At 38.4% G+C, this 17,719-nt stretch overlaps 1 protein-coding gene across 1 annotated transcript in view; it reads left to right on the plus strand.

Annotated features, from left to right (window-relative positions):
- Positions 1–17,719, plus strand: part of PTPRN2 (protein tyrosine phosphatase receptor type N2) — a 622,313-nt gene that overhangs the window by 576,891 nt on the left and 27,703 nt on the right. The window contains exons 18-19 of the mRNA XM_042817469.1: positions 11,573–11,692; positions 12,790–12,956. Of these exons, the coding sequence (XP_042673403.1) occupies positions 11,573–11,692; positions 12,790–12,956 (287 nt within the window). The remainder of the gene's footprint in view (positions 1–11,572; positions 11,693–12,789; positions 12,957–17,719) is intronic.

The following is a 17,719-nucleotide window of genomic DNA, read 5'->3' on the forward strand; positions in this document are numbered from 1 at the left end:
AAGCCCTTTGAAGGGAAGAGTTGATCTAGAAATTATATGGAAAAACCTGTGGTCAAATTCTTCATATTTTAATGTCAAATTTAAGACCAGATCTCCATAACTAAACTGCTGTCACATACTGAGTGATTTTCAGAGGTCTTGACCCTGTTAAGAGCATAGTCACAAGTCAGTTCAACCTCCAGATCAAAGAAGACCCAGCACAATGTGTTGTGAATTTTTGCACCAAAACCTGTTTTTCACATGCCCCAGTTCTCCACAATGCTTTAGTGCTTGTGCATTTTCCCTACCACAGGTAGTTGAGTTAAATGCTGAGTTAATATCCTTCTACATGAAGTGAAGTAGGTCCATACCTTTTTTGCTGGGGTATAGGCAATAGTTACCAATGCACAAATAGGAGTGTTAGCATGCAGCCTTTTCAACTGCTTATGCAGCTCTCCGATGCAAACACACACACACGGCCAGGCTGAGTGCCAACATTACATGCTGTATGTATTCCTTTGAAAGTGTAAAAGTTTGTCTGAAAGCTTATGGAAGCCGATTGAGTAGAAAATGTTACAGCTGACTTGAGCTTATCAACATGAGCATATGTTTTTATTTTATTTTCTTTTGAAGAGAGAGACTATTTAAGTATGTATTTCAGAAAAGCTATTGTGATTTAGGAACTTCCACTGAGTTGAAATCACCTTCGTTCTTCATCTGCACCAATAGGTCTGTGAGTATAAGTATCAATTGGACCCTACTAATGATAATCTTTATGCTTTTTGTAGCATAATTCCCTACTGCTTCTCTGATAGAAGAGCAATCAGGAGATTTTCAGAATGTTTGTTTGACTTTGAGTGTCTGGGTATTTAAATACTCAACCTGAGGTATTTTGGGCCTTGTTTTTAGAAGTGCGGAACAAATGCATTCTGCTTGAAGTGAGTTGAGCTGCTCTTCCGGATTACATTTTCAAGTAAATTGTGATTTTTGCCGTCTATGTTTGGTAATTGGACACAGTTGAGGAGACTGATTTTTTTTTTTTTTCCTTGATGAGAGCGTTCCTGTATCAGGCATGCTACCTGATAATGTGTCCTTAAGTAAACAAGCAAAATCAAATACCATGTTAGCGCATGCAGTGCTATTTTAAGATCCCTTTTAATTGTATTTTTCTTTCACATTTATATACTTACATTTTGTATATTTTTACCTGTAGCTTGTCTTTACTATTGAGAAACTCTGTTCTCATTTTTAAAGACTTTAAAAGAACAAATTGTATGAAAGTATTGCGGCTGACACAGAAATCAGAATTAATCATACCAACATTGTGTAAAGGAGATATTTTGTTCTTCTCCTATTCTGATTTGAACAGTTAGACAACCTGCTTGCACAGACATGGTGATCAAAGCTGAAACTTTATTTCTTTGTTCTGTAATCCAAGCCACTTCCATCCAATTCTGTTCTTAAACATCTCTTTTGACCTTTTTTCCTCATGCTGCTTATGACTTTATTTTCCTTCACTTTCCTTTTGCTCTTTTTAGTTGTATCTTCTCCCTGCAATCCATTGGTGACAGATCACCCCCTCTTCCCCACCAGATTAGTTGTACCGAGCTCCAAGGAAATCATCTGGCTGCCCTGATTCACTCCTCCTCAGGTGTGGCTGTGTCCATTCTTGATATGATGTACTTCTGTTGGTTTTTCTGATGGTTCTGTTGAAAAGTGTTTCTTCATTTTGATTATCTCTGTCACTTCAACATAGCTGTGTCTGTTGGTTGTTCCATTACCTGCTTTTTTTGGTCCCATCAGCATTGGGTAAATCACATTCCATGCTGCTTCATGTCCCAAGCTTTGTTACCTGGCCCAGGCTATTAACCAGGTGTGATAAATGCACTGAGACTAACTCCTTGCATAGCATTGTTTCAATAACCACTAAAATGCAGCAAGTCTATTGCAAAAGTAAAAAGCCATAGCTTGAAGTTACTGCCCTTCATGTCCAGAAGCAGGAGCTGAGATTGCATCCATTTTTCACCTAGCAGTAGCTGTATACAGTAAAGTAAAGGGAACTTGCCATGGAGAGCAGTGTTAACTCCTTTTAGAGCAGAATCCTTTGATGTTTACTTGAATATGATTTTCTGTAGTTTATTCAGGTTGTGGCGCTGCCGCTAGGGATTGTTTAAAGGCTCAATTATTCAATTCTGTTACGTTGTCTTAGTGGTTCTCTTACCCTTCCCTCCACTCAAATCAGCTGGTGCTGAGCTGGGCTGCTTGTTCCCCTTCTGCATGGTCAGTGGAGCAGTTTTCCAACTGACAGTAACAACAGTGACCAACTCCACAGTAGAGAGACCTGGGATCATTCAGCTGCTCATTGTCTAAATGCACAATGCTATGCTTTAGCAATTCCAACAGAGACTCTTGGAGCTTGGCATCGCTTTCATTGCCAATATTTACTAGATCTATTGCTTCCTCTTTTTGCAGACAGAGACTTAAATCCTATTTGCACGGTGAGCACCAGCCACTCTGCTTTTTCTTGGCTGTCAGACTGCCCCAGCAAGAAGCTAGTGTAATTGCTTCCACTCCTTTAAGCAGTTCAAGCTGTTTTCAGGAAAACACTTGTCTACAAATATTTGTTTAACTTGAAAGTGTAAAACTACTTCTTGGCATTTGCAGCACAACTAATATCCATCATAAAATCCTGACTGTTCCTGACCTATCTTAATTAGGTTCAATGCTTACTTCCAGACACTCCATTTCTAAACTTAGTTTCTCTTAAACCTGGATTGAACTCTTCTAACAGTCAGGCATTGTACTTATTTTGTGGATTTAACGTTAGACCAACATTTTGTTGCTCTGATGGACCAAATGCATGCTAGCAGAGGGGTAAAGCTGTAGATACTGCTGATTCTCTTTTTCCAACATAGATGTGTGAAAAAGGAACCAAATTCCTTAACTCAAACACTGATCTGCAGTGCTTGCTCTTGTGCATCTCTATGTTTTCTGTATTACAGTGTTGTTACTCACATTCATTATCTCCGTTTAAGACCAAACTGATTAGTTTTGGATAATCTTTTTTTCCTAGTTCTGTTGTCAGGCCTCTCTAAAACCAGATATGTTGATCCAGTGCAAGTTTTTTTTGTGCAAGTGCTCTTAGACACTCAGCAGTCAAATTCATATTTACTGCTTTCACATTGCCCAGACTTGAACAGGGATCATGGTCAGCTCAGTGTCTTCTCTTTCCCAGTGTGTGCAAAGCTTTTAAATCAATCACCGATGATGCTTTATCCAAGCTTATCTTGTTTACCATTGATAAGCAGATCCAGGCCTAGTACTCTACGAGGCTGAAAGAGGACAAGTTTCAATCTTCTCTTTTTTTTTTTTTTTTTTTTTTTTTTTTTTTTTTTTTTCAAATATTATTTGTGGTAAGATAAGGAAGAAGAGCAAGTATTGTTCCTTACTGCCATCTCACTTCAGCCACTAGAGCTGCTGATCAGATGTAGCGTTTTCTGAGCGTGTTTCTGTTCTGTAAAATTTGGATTTTAATGTTAGCTGGAGAGAGATTTGCTTAATGGAAGTTATTATTTCAAAGAAGCAGTCTTTGAGCTGGAGATAGCCCCACACGACTGTATGTGGATTATTTTCAAATGTTTTTCAAATCAACTTGAGGTCATAAGAAGAATAATGCTAAAAAAAAAAAAAAAGTCTTATTGTGGCTTTTCTGATGATGCAAAGCCTCTTCCAGGTATCAGAGTTCCTTCCAGTCTACTTCTACAGCTCCTTACATTGCTACCACAGCTCCTGTCAGCCAGCAAGCCCCAAGTTAGTTCCAACTTCCCTGATTTACCTTTTTCTTTGAAAACTTTCTAGCCTGCAGCAGATGTGTTGTCAGTCACCTCATTGATCTGTTTTGCCACAGGGCTTCCTAATCTGTCTGGATTCCCTGTGTTTGTAGCTCAAGCAGAGATTTCATCTCTGCCTGCATGTCATCTCTTAGACTGTTCTGGAAATTTTCCAGCCACTACTTAATTAATTTTGAAAAGCCTCCAGCTGATTTAGGCCTTCTTTTAATTTCATCTGGTCTTGATTTCATCTCTCTTTACCAATTACTATTTCTGAGATATACCTCATTCATTGATTCTATTTTGGTTCAGTGGGAATTCCACCTGACAGTTCCATTTCTTGAAGACAGGATGACTCTTCTCACACGGTTTTAATCCATTTTTACCTGAGTGGTTAAACAATTTGCCGGGTCTGTGTGTTGTTTTCTTCTCAGCTGGAAAGAAAATTCATCATCAGGGCAGGTTTTTGCTTTGATACAGTTCCATTTTATTTACAAAAGAAGTACAGAGTTTTATTTCTTTGAACAGAAATAAATAGAGGCAGAATCAAATGAATTCTTTATTTCCAAACCTCATTCACCCAGTGTTTGGCCCCAACCTTTCTTTTGGCTTTTCTTATACCAGGACCACAATACTAGTTTGTCAGCTGTGCTGTGGTTTCTTTATTCCTTTTACATGTTCTTGCATCTTATCTTGATTAATCTTGCCTTTATTAATGCCTCTCTCTGCATTAAGCATATCAGTTTCTGGAAAAACTCACAGGTCCATATGCTTCCTATTTCATTTGTTTTTGATGATAACTTCTGCAATTTCAGTTATCAAGCTTCTTAAAAGAGTTTGCTTGTTTCTTGCATTTATCTTGAATGAAAGGTGATGATTTTGTCCAGCAGCTTCAGTGAGACTTCACTCAGCTCTTTCACATAGCACTATGAAAATTCAACATCTCTTTGAACATAATTCAAAAGAAAGAGGATGTAGAACATTTCTGATCTATAACAAGTTTTCGCAGCAGGAGTTCCATGTTGTGAATAATTCTGGAGGCATAAAATTTTATTATTTTCCGTATGTGCTGGGTTATAATTCCATGAAGTATTTGACATGAAGTACATGCCTTAAATTTTGAAGTATTCTGAACCAGGGATAATATGCAAGAAACAGTCCTAGGAGTTTGGGTATTTGGAGCTGACTGAAAAAAAAATTGTTCTTAATTACACCAGTTCTATAAATTGCATGTCTGCTAAAGTTCATGGCCTCCAAATGGAGATTTCTGTAGGAGGCCTTTTCTATCTTTTCTGTTCTGGGTAACACAGTCTTATTCTCCTTTTGGAATTGCTAGTGTCCCACGTTGTGCCTTGCTTTCATAAATCTGCCAACATCTGCCCTTCCCCTTTCTGGGGAGAAGCGCACTTTCACTTCTTTTTGATTTTATTTCACCACAGTAGGGGAAACAGTGAGAGGGATGAGGCAGTCCCTGCCAAGCAGCCTACTGTATGCCTCTTTATTTCCTTGGAAAATCAAATCAGATATGATGCTTATTTACATAAGTATTTGTTGCCTTTTTGTGATTTCCTGTATCCATGACCAACGTAATCAGCAGAGTATATGAACACCATAAACCTCTGTGAAAGGAATAGAGAAATATGACTTTCCTGATTTTGCAGAGAAGCAGTAAGGTTAAAAGCACCTACAACAATAAGCCATAAGATTAAATAAACACTTGTTTGGACCAGAAAATTCCCAATCTTTTACCTGAAAAGGTGCGTAGCTCAGGATAGATCGTTCTCCCAGAGTCTTACCTCTGGAGATCTGGCAGTGATGGTATCACGTGTGAACAGCTCTGAGTTCATCATAGAACCAGGACAGAATGCAGGTGTTGACCGTTTCAGGTTAGGATGTACTTCCAGGAAGAAAAAAGAACGTTCACCTACATGTTCTGAATCAAACCCATGCTTTTCATTACATTCATTACATATTTCCTCTACTGTTGGCTAATACGTGAAATATTACTGAAATTGAGACTATACTTCACTCTTCTTTTTAAAGACAAGCAGCTACTACTAGCTGAAACAGAGGTTTATGCTGCTGTGGTTGGGACGTTCAGCTGCTTTTTTGATTATTTTCTATTTTTATTGCATGACTATTAAATGTAAAGTGCAGAAAGAGTCCCAAGACCAAAGCCCTAATTTGAGCCCATGGAGTTCAGGTGTCATTTGCTTCTCATTGCCCCAGTCTGCATTTCTTAGTCTAAAATTATTTTTATAGTATTTTCATATTCAAGAGAATATTGTCAGAGTTCAAAATTTGATTGTCATTCTCCTACAAGATCATACCAGCATGTTAAGAACACAGTCCTTGAATTGCAGTCTTGAAGATATGATAAATCTATGTGTCTTTTTTGCCAATACTAGCTTTTCCCTTCCAGTTTTGAAGTTCAGAAAAACAAAAAGAAAGTAGTGTCTGGTGATTGTTTCCCGTGCAAAAAGGATTACTCATCAGGATCTCCAAGGGAAAATCCCCATGGCCAGAAGTCCATGTGGTTGTAGCTTAGTGTTTTTCCTTGCAAAATCCGTGTTCTGGGCCTGTGGGTTAAGTCAGCACAACTGTAGCAGACCCTCTCCTGCTCTCACTGCTGGTTTAGTGCTCCCAGTTCAGCATGTATTTGGAATGCTGAAATTAATTTAGAGACTAAATTGTTTTTTGGTATTTTGTTCTTCTGTGCAGAACATTCTGCTTTCAAGCAGTTTTGGCTCCAAAGTTTTATTTTCCTTGCCTGGGAAGGGACTTTCTGCATGTCTAATCAGTTATCACCTTCAGAAAGAAGAGCGCATGAAAAGACACAGAGTAATTCAATGTGTAAAATATGCATATTTTAATTTAATAAGAGAAAAACAGTAAGGGAGAGAGAGGCACAGAACAGTAGCCCCTAGAGCTCTAGTAACTTATCAAGCTATGTGAAATAAAATACAGCATTAGGAATTCCATAAGCATTCAGTACAGCTGTGTGAGCTTGCCATGCTCACTTCTAATTACGGCTCAGGTCAGAGGAGGTACTTAGAAGTGGTCCTTTCAAAAATTCTGTCCCTTTCATTTTTATATTCCATCTCTCAGATGCTGAAGTGAAAAGTTAATTCCTGGCAGTTCTGTGAGACTGTCCCTCTTTAGGGTGGTTTTGTCAGCACTGCAATAATAAAGGAAGTATTTAAATACTTAAATCATTTACTCATAAAGCTCGAGTTATCAATCTCCTGTGAAGAAGAAGAGTAGTTCATGTTTCTTGGGCACAGCAGGAGTTACTGCAACACGCAGCCAGCTTGAGTTTGCCCTCCTCAGTGGTTTCTAAAGAAGTGTTGCTGCAACAGCAGAAATGTAGCACAGGTGGTATATGGAGCAATTTGCATTCACTTCATGTTTTAAAATGCCTTTCATACTGCAATTTTTAATTAAACATAGATTATTGACAGCTAATTGTTAAAACTACAGATCTACTGAGCTTTTTGGCACACCTATGGATTCGTAAATGGACAGCAGGTCTTGGTTTTAAAATATTCAATAAATACCATTTTCCACAACACATTTCCTATTTTTAGTGGAGAACCTGAAAGAAATCACAGTGGAGATGTGTAGAGGATGTATGTAATCTATTCATGTAAGGTTTAATACATTACTTTGTTGTTGTTTTAGGAATTGTTTTTATCCATGTTAATTTTTTATCATCATTAGAAATTATTTGGTTTTTGTTTGCTTGTTTATCCAAACAGCTGCAGTTATCAACTATTTGGGGAGTTAAAAGACTGATTCTGGAAATCTCTTTCAAAACACAACTGGTGTGCTTAAAATGTTATTTTTAATTAACAGACTCGATTTAGTTGATTATCCCAGTTATTTTCTACTTTAAATCATTGCATTGTAGAGGCCTTTTCCACTAGTCCTGGCCAAAAGAACAGTGTCTGAATGGAACACGTATCTGGTCATTTCCCCATCACTAAAATAAGGAAGAAAATGGCTAAAAAAAGAGGATTTGGGTTGGATCTATCATTATAAATTGAAGCTTCAAAGTGATCAAGTTTCTGAATTTAAAAAAAAAAAAAAAAAAAGAGGAGTTCATATTAGCCATCTAATTTACAAACGAACACAATTTTAAAACTTACTTACTAACTTTCAAAAGCTGGTGTTTTATTGAATTTGTGGTGGTTGTACCAGTGATCCTCCTGACATTTGGAAAAGCTATTTGGTGCTCCTTTGCAGTTTATACTAAACTTAATTCCTCCCAACGCAGAAGTCCTTTGTGTGGGACTGGCACACTGCATAGCCGCAGCGTGGGGTCTCTACACGTGGTAGGTTTCGTCAACAGGGAATCCTGCAGATGTCAAAAGCGCTTACTGCTTGTCTTTGGGCTGCAGGATTCAGCCTTTAATTCGCAATAAATGGGAAGGGATGGCATTTTTCTTGTCTGAGAAATGTTTTGAGAATGATGTGTACAGCAGAACCTCATTAGGGATACTTAACATAGCATGTGGGCTGAAGGTAGGCAAGTCACACAAAATTACTCCGTTTTTTCAGCGAAGTGTTTGTATTAAAACTCTGTGGTGAGCTCCTCCGCGTAACTCAGACTTTATCTTTTCCATTTGTAAGTCTCCATTCAACGTTTCTTCTTCTCTCAAGTCTTACTGTAAATTACAAACTTAAAACTAACTGTGCTAAGCAATCTAACGTCTGATTTTTTTTTTTTTGTTATTATTTTTTTTTTAATATGGTTCTTTGCCTAGCAGTAATTAACACTTAGAGTCTAAGACTTAATTTTGTGAGGCTCCACACAGATAGCTAAAAAGAAAAACCTCTGCTCTGGCTGTGACAACCTTACATTCTCTGTATTCTTATATTGCATGAAGTGGCTTCCTGTAAATTATGCAATCATACAAAGTTCAGAACTACATAAATTATTGTGGATTTGCAATGGAACATCCTTCCTTGTTTGGATCCAGTTGAAATTTCCCTTTGGTAACCAGAAGTACTTCCCAGAGCTCGTGGAACATTATATGGCCTGAGGCTATGCTACCTGCCCGTGGTACCAGTCACTAGGGCCACTTTCTAGCACATGGCCATACCCACACCATCTAAAGCACAGCTGAATGCTGGGTGGTGGGAGCTGTTCTTGAGTCCATCACCGAGCTACAAATGGAGCAACAGACTGTGTGAAACTCTGTGAGCTGCCTTTTACTCATCCCTCATCTGCTTCATTTAAAAAGCAATCCGGGTAACCACCTAATGGTTGAATATTTAAGTTATTAAGGAGAAAAAAAGAGCAGTAGTGCTCAAGTCATAGCCTGTGAGTCTTGCTGAATATCTCATCTCAATGATAAGCACAGGTTGCACTGACAATTGCTTGAAACAGGCATGTTGCCTCTAGATTGTGTTACCTCCTTGATTTAGTAGATTTGACTTTGACATTTTCACTCTATGACTGAAAAAAAAAATATTATACTCCAGAGTAACTTTCAAATTGTTTGTTTAAATTAACTTTCATTTGAATTTATGCTTAATGAAATCTTCAGAGATGCAGACAGCCCCTGTCTAATGAAATGCTGTGTCTTTGAACCAATGAGCGGGGCTGCCAAACTGTAAGGATTCCTCTCTAAGCAAGTGGGCTTCTATAATGTTACACTTGGGTGGCACAAGCAGAGTGCTCGATGATTAGTTTATGGTCTAGATCATTGTATTTTTATTACACTCATAAAAACTGTGTTTCTCCTCATTTTCGTAATGGCTTCAATGAGCTTCTGTACCTTCTAGAGGCACATTAAATTGTTATGTGATGAAAGTACTGATTTAGTGGGGCTAGTTTTAAAGTAAGATACATGTTTTGAATTCTGATCGTAGTCTGATTGCTGACTCAAAAAAGGTGAAACTACGACAGAATGAATGAAATCTGTATCGTTTTCCTTACATACAGTGAAGGTTGCAGCTGTGACCCAAAAGGAACGCAGAGACAAAAGAAAATACAACTGATGAATCCACATCCGTCTATAAAATAAGTTGTCCATCAGTTTGAAGTATTTTGCAGTTCTTGCAGTGCTGTCAGTTTTTAGCAGGAGGGTGGGAGGATGGATTATATGGATATTTTGCGTTTTAAAATCTTTTCAAGGGGAAGAAAAAGAGAATTAAGATTACTTTTATTCCTTGTATTCAACTGCAATTTTTTTTCATGTGGTTCTCTCCAAAATCATAAATAGGCCTATTCTGTGCAAACCCTACATCAATTTCTTCCAAGTGATTCTAAGCTGTTTTTAAAAGTTGTTTCAATTATGTTACAAAATGGGGAAAAAATAAGCAAGGAAAAATGTTATTTGTTTCTATATATTCAAGCTATTCTTAAAAGAAAAGGACAACATCATTATCCATGAATAGGAAACCTTTTTATTTGATATGTAATTAAAAAAAAATAATCCTTGAATTGAATGTATCATCTCATCTTTGCACAGTTTAGACAAAGGCCTTTTTTGTTTACAAAATTTACATGTCAATACAGTCGCTTATAAATATTTCTGTGAAATAAACATAACCCTTCACAAAAAGAGCCGTTTACTCTTCATTCAGTAATTTCATATGCGAGCAAAAAGACAATGAAAGTTGTATGCAAATATAACATCAATGTACAGCATAATAATAACAGTTTTTAGTGATTATGCTGCTTGGTATTAATTCCTAGGAGCCTTTTTGTTCAGCCATGGGCTGTGTTTGGAACAGAGATGCGCCAGACCAGAGCATCTTGTTCTGCTGTTGGTGTGAGGCAGCCACAACTCCTTCCACTGAGATTCCTGTGCTCTGCTCCGTGGCTAGTCTGAGTTATTGAGAGATCATGCTGATGGTGAAGATGCAGCTCCCCTTCATTCGTGCTGTACCTGTGTCTGAGAGGGCACTGTCTGCAGCATGGCTTGGGCTTCCCTTGTATTGCTGGGAGAGAGAAAAAAAAAAAAAAAGAAATGTAAGAAGGGAAGGAAAGGGTTAGGAAAAAGGGGAGAGGTTGAAAGAAAAAGATAGGAAAAAAAAAATAGGAAGGAAGGAGGGAGCAGGAAGAAACAAAAGGATGAATGAAGAAGAAAGTATTTCCATATTTGCAATAATTCTTTTCCAATTGTGTGAAAGGATGATTTCTCCATTTGAAATGTTTTTGGAAGAAGATATTTGGTCAATTTATTTTTTTCCCTTGCCCTTTGCTTATTTCCTTATTATTGCTGAGGTGCAACTTTTGTGCCTCTTATGCCTCTTTCAGCAATGCAGCAGTTCTGTAGCTTTGGCTGTGTGGGAAACTGAGAAGAATCAGGGATGAGGACACACAGGTTTCAGCAAATGGGACTTTAGCAGGTCAACACACTGCTAATGGCATATCTGTGCTCCTTGGGTATTCAGCATCAAACACCAAGGAGCTGCATGTTTTGCAAGCATTGTTCAGTGCTTCCTTTGTGGATCTAAAAGTTTGGTAGAAAAGCATTTGAACGCAATACCAGGAACAAGGAGAGAATTTACAGAAGACGTGAATTGAAATCATTGGAAATTCTTTAATATTTCATGGATGCCTGCAAAATATGGTGCCTGTTTATTCAGGGATTTGAAAGCAGCTGCAGAGTAAAAGTGTCTAATGAAAATGAAATAAATTTCCTGTGAATGGAATAAATTTTGATTGTGTGTCTGAGTGCAGTAATTATACATGTCACGCAGTAATTAGGCAGTCACAGTGTGGCTATGGTGTCTTTCTTTGTCTGCAGATGGTCTGGGAGAACGGCTGTGTCGTTATTGTCATGCTGACACCCCTCACGGAAAGCGGAGTCAAGCAGTGCTACCACTACTGGCCCGACGAAGGGTCAAACCTCTACCACATCTACGAGGTACTGAAACAAAGCACTGGGTGTAAGCGGGACAGGAAGAGCATGGCTTCATTTCATATGGGGCAAAATGCTGTTTCATCTGGTCTAACCTGTACATCTTAAGTAGCCTCGGTTTGTCTTCGAGTAGTTGTAGATCTGCCAGAAATTTGGGTGGTTTGAATTGCCTGGTGGCTTGCACCTACTAACATCGTGAACTGAGTTACAGGGGAGTAAGGACAGTGATTTTTTTTGTCATTAAAACAGTCTTGCAAGTGGTTGATATACAGAAATGTATATTTATTTTTTATAGGACTGATAGTATTTTTAGAACTAGTGAATTATGCCTTAGGAAAGCCATATGTGTATGTTTGTAGAAAAGCATCCATATAGCTTTCGTAATTAATGCTATCTATCTTTACCATTTGCCTCAGTCGCAACAATGAATATACATTTTTATTTTCTGCTATACATTGCTAGCCCAAAATACTGTGTCATCAGTTTTGTTGAAATGTAGCCTTGACAATGGCTGTCGTGTTTTTCCAGCTGTCTGGCTGAGCAGAGGAAGAAAATAACACCATAATGCCAAATACAAATAGGAAAATATCAAGGACTGTTGCTATTTAAACTAACAAGTGAAAAAGCTTCCTTTCTGAGAAGACCCAACTCTGAAAATAAGTTCTGTTTTTATGCTTATTTTTCTACATAGGTGAAAATTTGGCTTTTAACTTCTCACGTGAGTTCCACTGTGAGATTTCTAAGACCGCTCTGGTGGGCTGAGCAATGCATGGTGGGCATTTCTGTGTGCACAGCATCTGGCAGGCTGGTGTATTTTTAGGTAGTGCCTTTCGCATTCATACAGTGTCAGGTTTCAGTTTTGTGTTTTTTCCTTTCACTTTAAAACTATCAGCATATTTTTTTAGTGTTCCCAACAAGATAGCAGAGGCAGCTAACCCTTTCCTGACACAACGGATTGCTAGAGAAAGTTATTTTCACAGCGATGCTCAATTTGATAATAAAATTTCCTGCAGTTCCTTCATCCAGGGCATCTTACCCCTGCAATTCTGAAGTTGTGGCTTGCAACTGCAATTCTTGATCTCCATTTGTTTTCCGGGGTGCAGGTAAACCTTGTCTCTGAGCACATCTGGTGTGAGGATTTCCTGGTGAGGAGCTTCTACCTGAAGAACCTGCAGACAAATGAGACCCGCACGGTGACACAGTTCCATTTCCTCAGCTGGAATGATCAGAGAGTTCCTGCTTCCACAAGGTCACTGCTGGATTTCCGCAGGTAAAGCACAAAGTATGGAAATTTATTTAAGACAATTCAAATCTGAGAAACTAAACTTAAACTAGCTGTAATTCTGATAATTCTCTTTTGGGAGGGCGTCCTCAGCCCTTGTGATGCTGCAATGATAAACTAACATAAAAATCTGCAATGGATTGATTTTTGCTATTGCCTCACGAATAGATACGCTCAGTTCCCATTTAGAGATTGCTACCTTCTTCTCTTTGTACAGCTCTTCAGTGCTTCTGTACTTCTTTGTTTTCCAAGTATTTAGCCGTCTGGAACTTCCAGGCCTTCCGTGTGGCTCTCCTATGATCCTTATTGCAGGCATCTCACAAACAGAGTGCATTGTATGAGCACACTTAAGGAGAAAATCACGCTGGAGTCACATGGCAATAATGGCATTACCATGGTAGTGTTTGCTTGTGATGCCTCTGGACTTTCTTGAGTTGAAGAAAAGGGGAAATTGGAGAAAGCAGATGAAAATGTTGTCAAAGCATGCCCTCTAGGATTTTAGAGAAAGTCAGTATGGTTTTAAAATACAGACAAAGGCAAAACTGTGAAAACTTGTCACCTTCCCTCATGTCTGCTGTGCCTAAGTTTTAATTTGAAAATTAAAACCGTGCATGATAAATATTGGAGAGAAGTAATCTTCACTTGATTGCAAACCATGCCCAGCACACCGTGTGTAGGCGTTAGCATGTACCCGCTAATCCACTGCAGTGTGCTCGTGACTAATGAAAAGAATCTCTGTGAGGTTTCAAGAGTTGGTTCTCAATCCATGAGCAGCCTCTGGGATCTCCCATTTTCTTTTCTGTGCTACAGTGTTATCCACAACCCCCCAAAGTGATTATACAGGGCTTAGGGCCCAGAAGGTCCAGTCTTATTTCTTTCAGTCAGTGCTTGGAGCTTTGATGCAGAGAGATGCATCTGAGGTGATAAGCTGGTTTTTGTCCAAGCAGGACCTGGTTGCACAATTGTCTGCTGGTGCAATTTTGCCCTTAAAAATTTAGGGCACCAAATGCCACCATTTATCCACCAGTAGTCTTTTTTTTTTTTTTTTAATGTATTGCAAGCATTCTCAAGGCAGAGCCACCTCAACCATTGCAAGTCAAGTGACGGAGTACAGCAGTCACTGAGAGCTGGGGCTAGGTAAGATCATAAGGACGTGCTCCAGTCACACCACAAGAACCATAGTGGAAGAAGGAAGCATAGTCATAGGTTGGAGTTGAAACTGTAACAGAACTTTTTCTGAAGTTCTCTTTTCTGGGTTCAAATACAGATTTTAATGTGATTTTTATAAGTTGGTTTTCCTTTGCTTGTGGTATTGAAGAAGTTGCCTGTAGTGAATTTTTGCTAAATGGGTTTTGCTAAGCTGTGCAAAGCTACCACGCTGGTTCAGCACAGTGTCCGATTCTGCTTTTTGAAGGTAGTGGGAAATTTGGTGTCACTTGACTATAATTCAGTCTATACAACCAGAACATCTGAAGCTTGGAGCACCTCAACTCCTGTTTGAGTCATTAAGACTTAAGATCTATCTGTGAACTGCAGGTTAGGTGTCTCAGTTTGCATCACCAAGGAAGTGCTGGTTGGAGATACCGCATAAGGGTTAAAGAGCCATGCTGAGGATGTGTTGAGCAATACCTTAAAAAAGCAAAACTATAACTAGATGAGAGAAGTAGCTGAGCTGCTATTCTTACCATTTAAAGCAAATATGGGAATGAACCTGTTAAGATTTAATTGAATTCTGAGTGTTCATTTAATATGTATTTGCAGTCCAGCATAGGGTACTGTAATCATTTGCTACGTGCAGATTTGGTATAATGAACTCATAATACAGAATGCATAGTAAAATTCCTTCTGAAAAGGAATTTTGGCATGCACAATGACTGGTCAAAGAATCTCAGTTTTCTTGGTCATCTGATGTTGCTGGTTTTTAAGGACAAAAAAGGGAATGTATTTGGCATTCATTTATACAATACATGTTTGCACCTGAAGCTTCCTATTTAAAGTACAAGCTCTGCTGGATTACAACAGCTGAGTCATAAAGCCCACACAATAAATGTCTGACAGCGCTGCCATACTCGCAGTAAGGTGGTGCTCAGAAGGGGCTGCTCTCATTTCCTTTAATCTATGTTTCTATGTGCATTCAGTGTGTTTGTATATATATATGGATATGTGTGTATATTTATATATTCACATACATATATGAAATTAAGCATATACATAACCAACCCTCTATTTTTTATAATTCATCACCAAGAAAAATTGGATTCCCAAAATTACCTTGCCCAGAGTCTGTGGAAATATGGACCTTACAATCTTTATTCACGTAAATTTTGCAAGTCTCTTTGACGGAAAGCTTACCTTTCTCTTGCTATGTATCAGTGTTTTAGAATCTAGCAGACACATTAAACCTTGGGAAATAATCTATCATACTTTCATAATGCAGGTATAAATTGCCAAAAAGAGATTATTTTACATATCTCAAAAATCTGTACAAAAGACAGTCCCTGAGAGGTGAGGCTAGTGCAGAAACCACTGGTCAGTTTTAAATGCTTCTGGAGTCCTAATTTCATTTTGAACAATAGACCAATCATTATTGCTCTGGACTAGCTTGTTAGTCATGCACTGATATGTGTAATTAAATATTTCTTGGGCCCAGAGGGAGCACATTTACACTATAAAGAGGGACTGCTAAGCTAAAAAATAATTAGCATCACATGTGAGGGCTTTGCTTAAACTATATATCTATTATGCTATCACTTCTTGCTGTGTGCAATGGCATTTACTAACACTGCTCACTTTAAAAATGGACAAATTCTTATTTTGCCAGCTAATTAGCGGTTGCCAGTGTCATTTTTGTGATGTTGCAGCTAGTAATATGAGCCCAGTTGCATAGTCACAAAAGTGATCATTGGAAACTGTGACTCTGCTGCAGGGACAATGTGGGAAACCCCTTTTCTGAGCCTCTAACGACCTCTGACCTTTGCTTGCTGATGGTTTGCATGATGATTTCTTTTTCACTCAATGAGCCAAGGGTTGGTTTGTATTACTAATCATTCTTTCTAAGTTAATTCTTCCTGTATATGTATATATATATATATATATATAAAAATATATATTTTCTTCAACATTCAAGAACTTTGCTTATGGATGAATTTTCAGCTCACTCTCACTAGCCAGAACTAAGAATGAAGTGAGATGTTGTTGCAGTTCTACGTATTTTCTTACACTATATACAGAGAAAGCTATGAACCAGCTGGATTGAAACCCTTTGTTTTAATGTGTTTTCTGAAATGTGTGATAATGAAAATGTTTGAAACCCTTCAATAAAACTGATAAACATAAGGTGTCTTTCCCTAATGTGCGTCTCTGATTGTCTGATTTTCTGATAGGTTTAGTTCAATTTGTCACTGAAAGTATATTAGGACTGTGGTAGGTGGCTAGTCACAACATGCAACTATCATATTAGCGGTGCCAAGGAACAAAGGAGCCACAAAAGCAGAAAAAGAAATGGTAAATACCCCTCTAGTTCTTAGCATTTAAGTAATCTACTAAATGCAGAAACTACTCTTTGCTAGTGCACGTGATTGGGGGAGGATAGCCAGCTGCTGTGGGGAATGCAGACTCGTTTTATCAGCTGATGTTAGAGACATTTTAAAAATAGTTTACTGTACAATGTGAAAAATGAAAGTGAGACTTTCGTATTGTACATAGGTTGCTCCAAAATTAATGTCTCCTAATGATTCCCATGGGAACTGCAGCAGATACGGACAGCACAATAACACTCCTCGATCGAGCCAATTCTCAGCTGCAACACTCTGTTTTTCATCATAGTCACTACCATTGCACCAGTGACAAACAAGAGCACTCGCGCGCCATGCTTGTAAAAATCCGCATGGCCGTCTGGAACGTGGTTTGTCTTTCATGTTGCTGCCACCACTGCTGAAGCACACCACCCACTGCCTCACTGTGCTCACACCCACTGTTTGATCTCCATAAATGCAAGCATCGATGAATGTCAGTGGGTACAGTATTTTCTGCATGGAGGAATTCACTTCCACACCTTTGCTTTATATGTACTTCCATATCAGACAACGTTTTGTCAGGCTGCCCTTCTGCTGCCATCTGTCACACACACCAACTAAATGGAATGGAATAGTGATGGGAAGGCTCAGCTTCTACCACCACACCACCAACATTCACCTCTGATGCTGAGGGCCAACATAATAAAATAGGTGGCATTACTTTTGGAGTAGCCCTCGTACAAAAGGAGCTGATCCTCAGATACAAGCATGAATAATCAAGTGACTCATTCATGCTAAAACTCTACTGCAGTTTAAGTCATTGAAACTATAGAAGTGTTTTGCTTGATAGTGCCTGTGTATGTCTGTGTTCATGGGCATATATATGTCCTATATAATTTCCAAGTTCAGGTGCTTCTTGCTTGTCACTTAACTCACTGAAAGTTTTTTTACGGCATTAATTGCTTGCATACAAGGGATATAAAAACACACAGAATATGAGTATGAATTTACATAACAGAAGAGAAAGGATTGTGAAAAAAATCATGAATTCTAATGTTTAAACAGAATTATTACAAGAACTTAATATGATTATCACATTTGGTTAGAATCTTAGATAGTAAAAAGCAGAATGTGAAATTCCAGCTTCTTGCACCGTCATCAGCATCTCTGTAGCCTGCTTGGATTTCGTTCCAGGTATCCAGACTCCTTGTCAGATTTAGAAGCTTACGCATCTTC

Source organism: Centrocercus urophasianus, unplaced genomic scaffold, assembly GCF_019232065.1.
Source record: "Centrocercus urophasianus isolate 14NV4802_14NV808 unplaced genomic scaffold, USGS_Curo_1.0 seq_16, whole genome shotgun sequence".
NCBI classification, from domain to species: domain Eukaryota; kingdom Metazoa; phylum Chordata; class Aves; order Galliformes; family Phasianidae; genus Centrocercus; species Centrocercus urophasianus.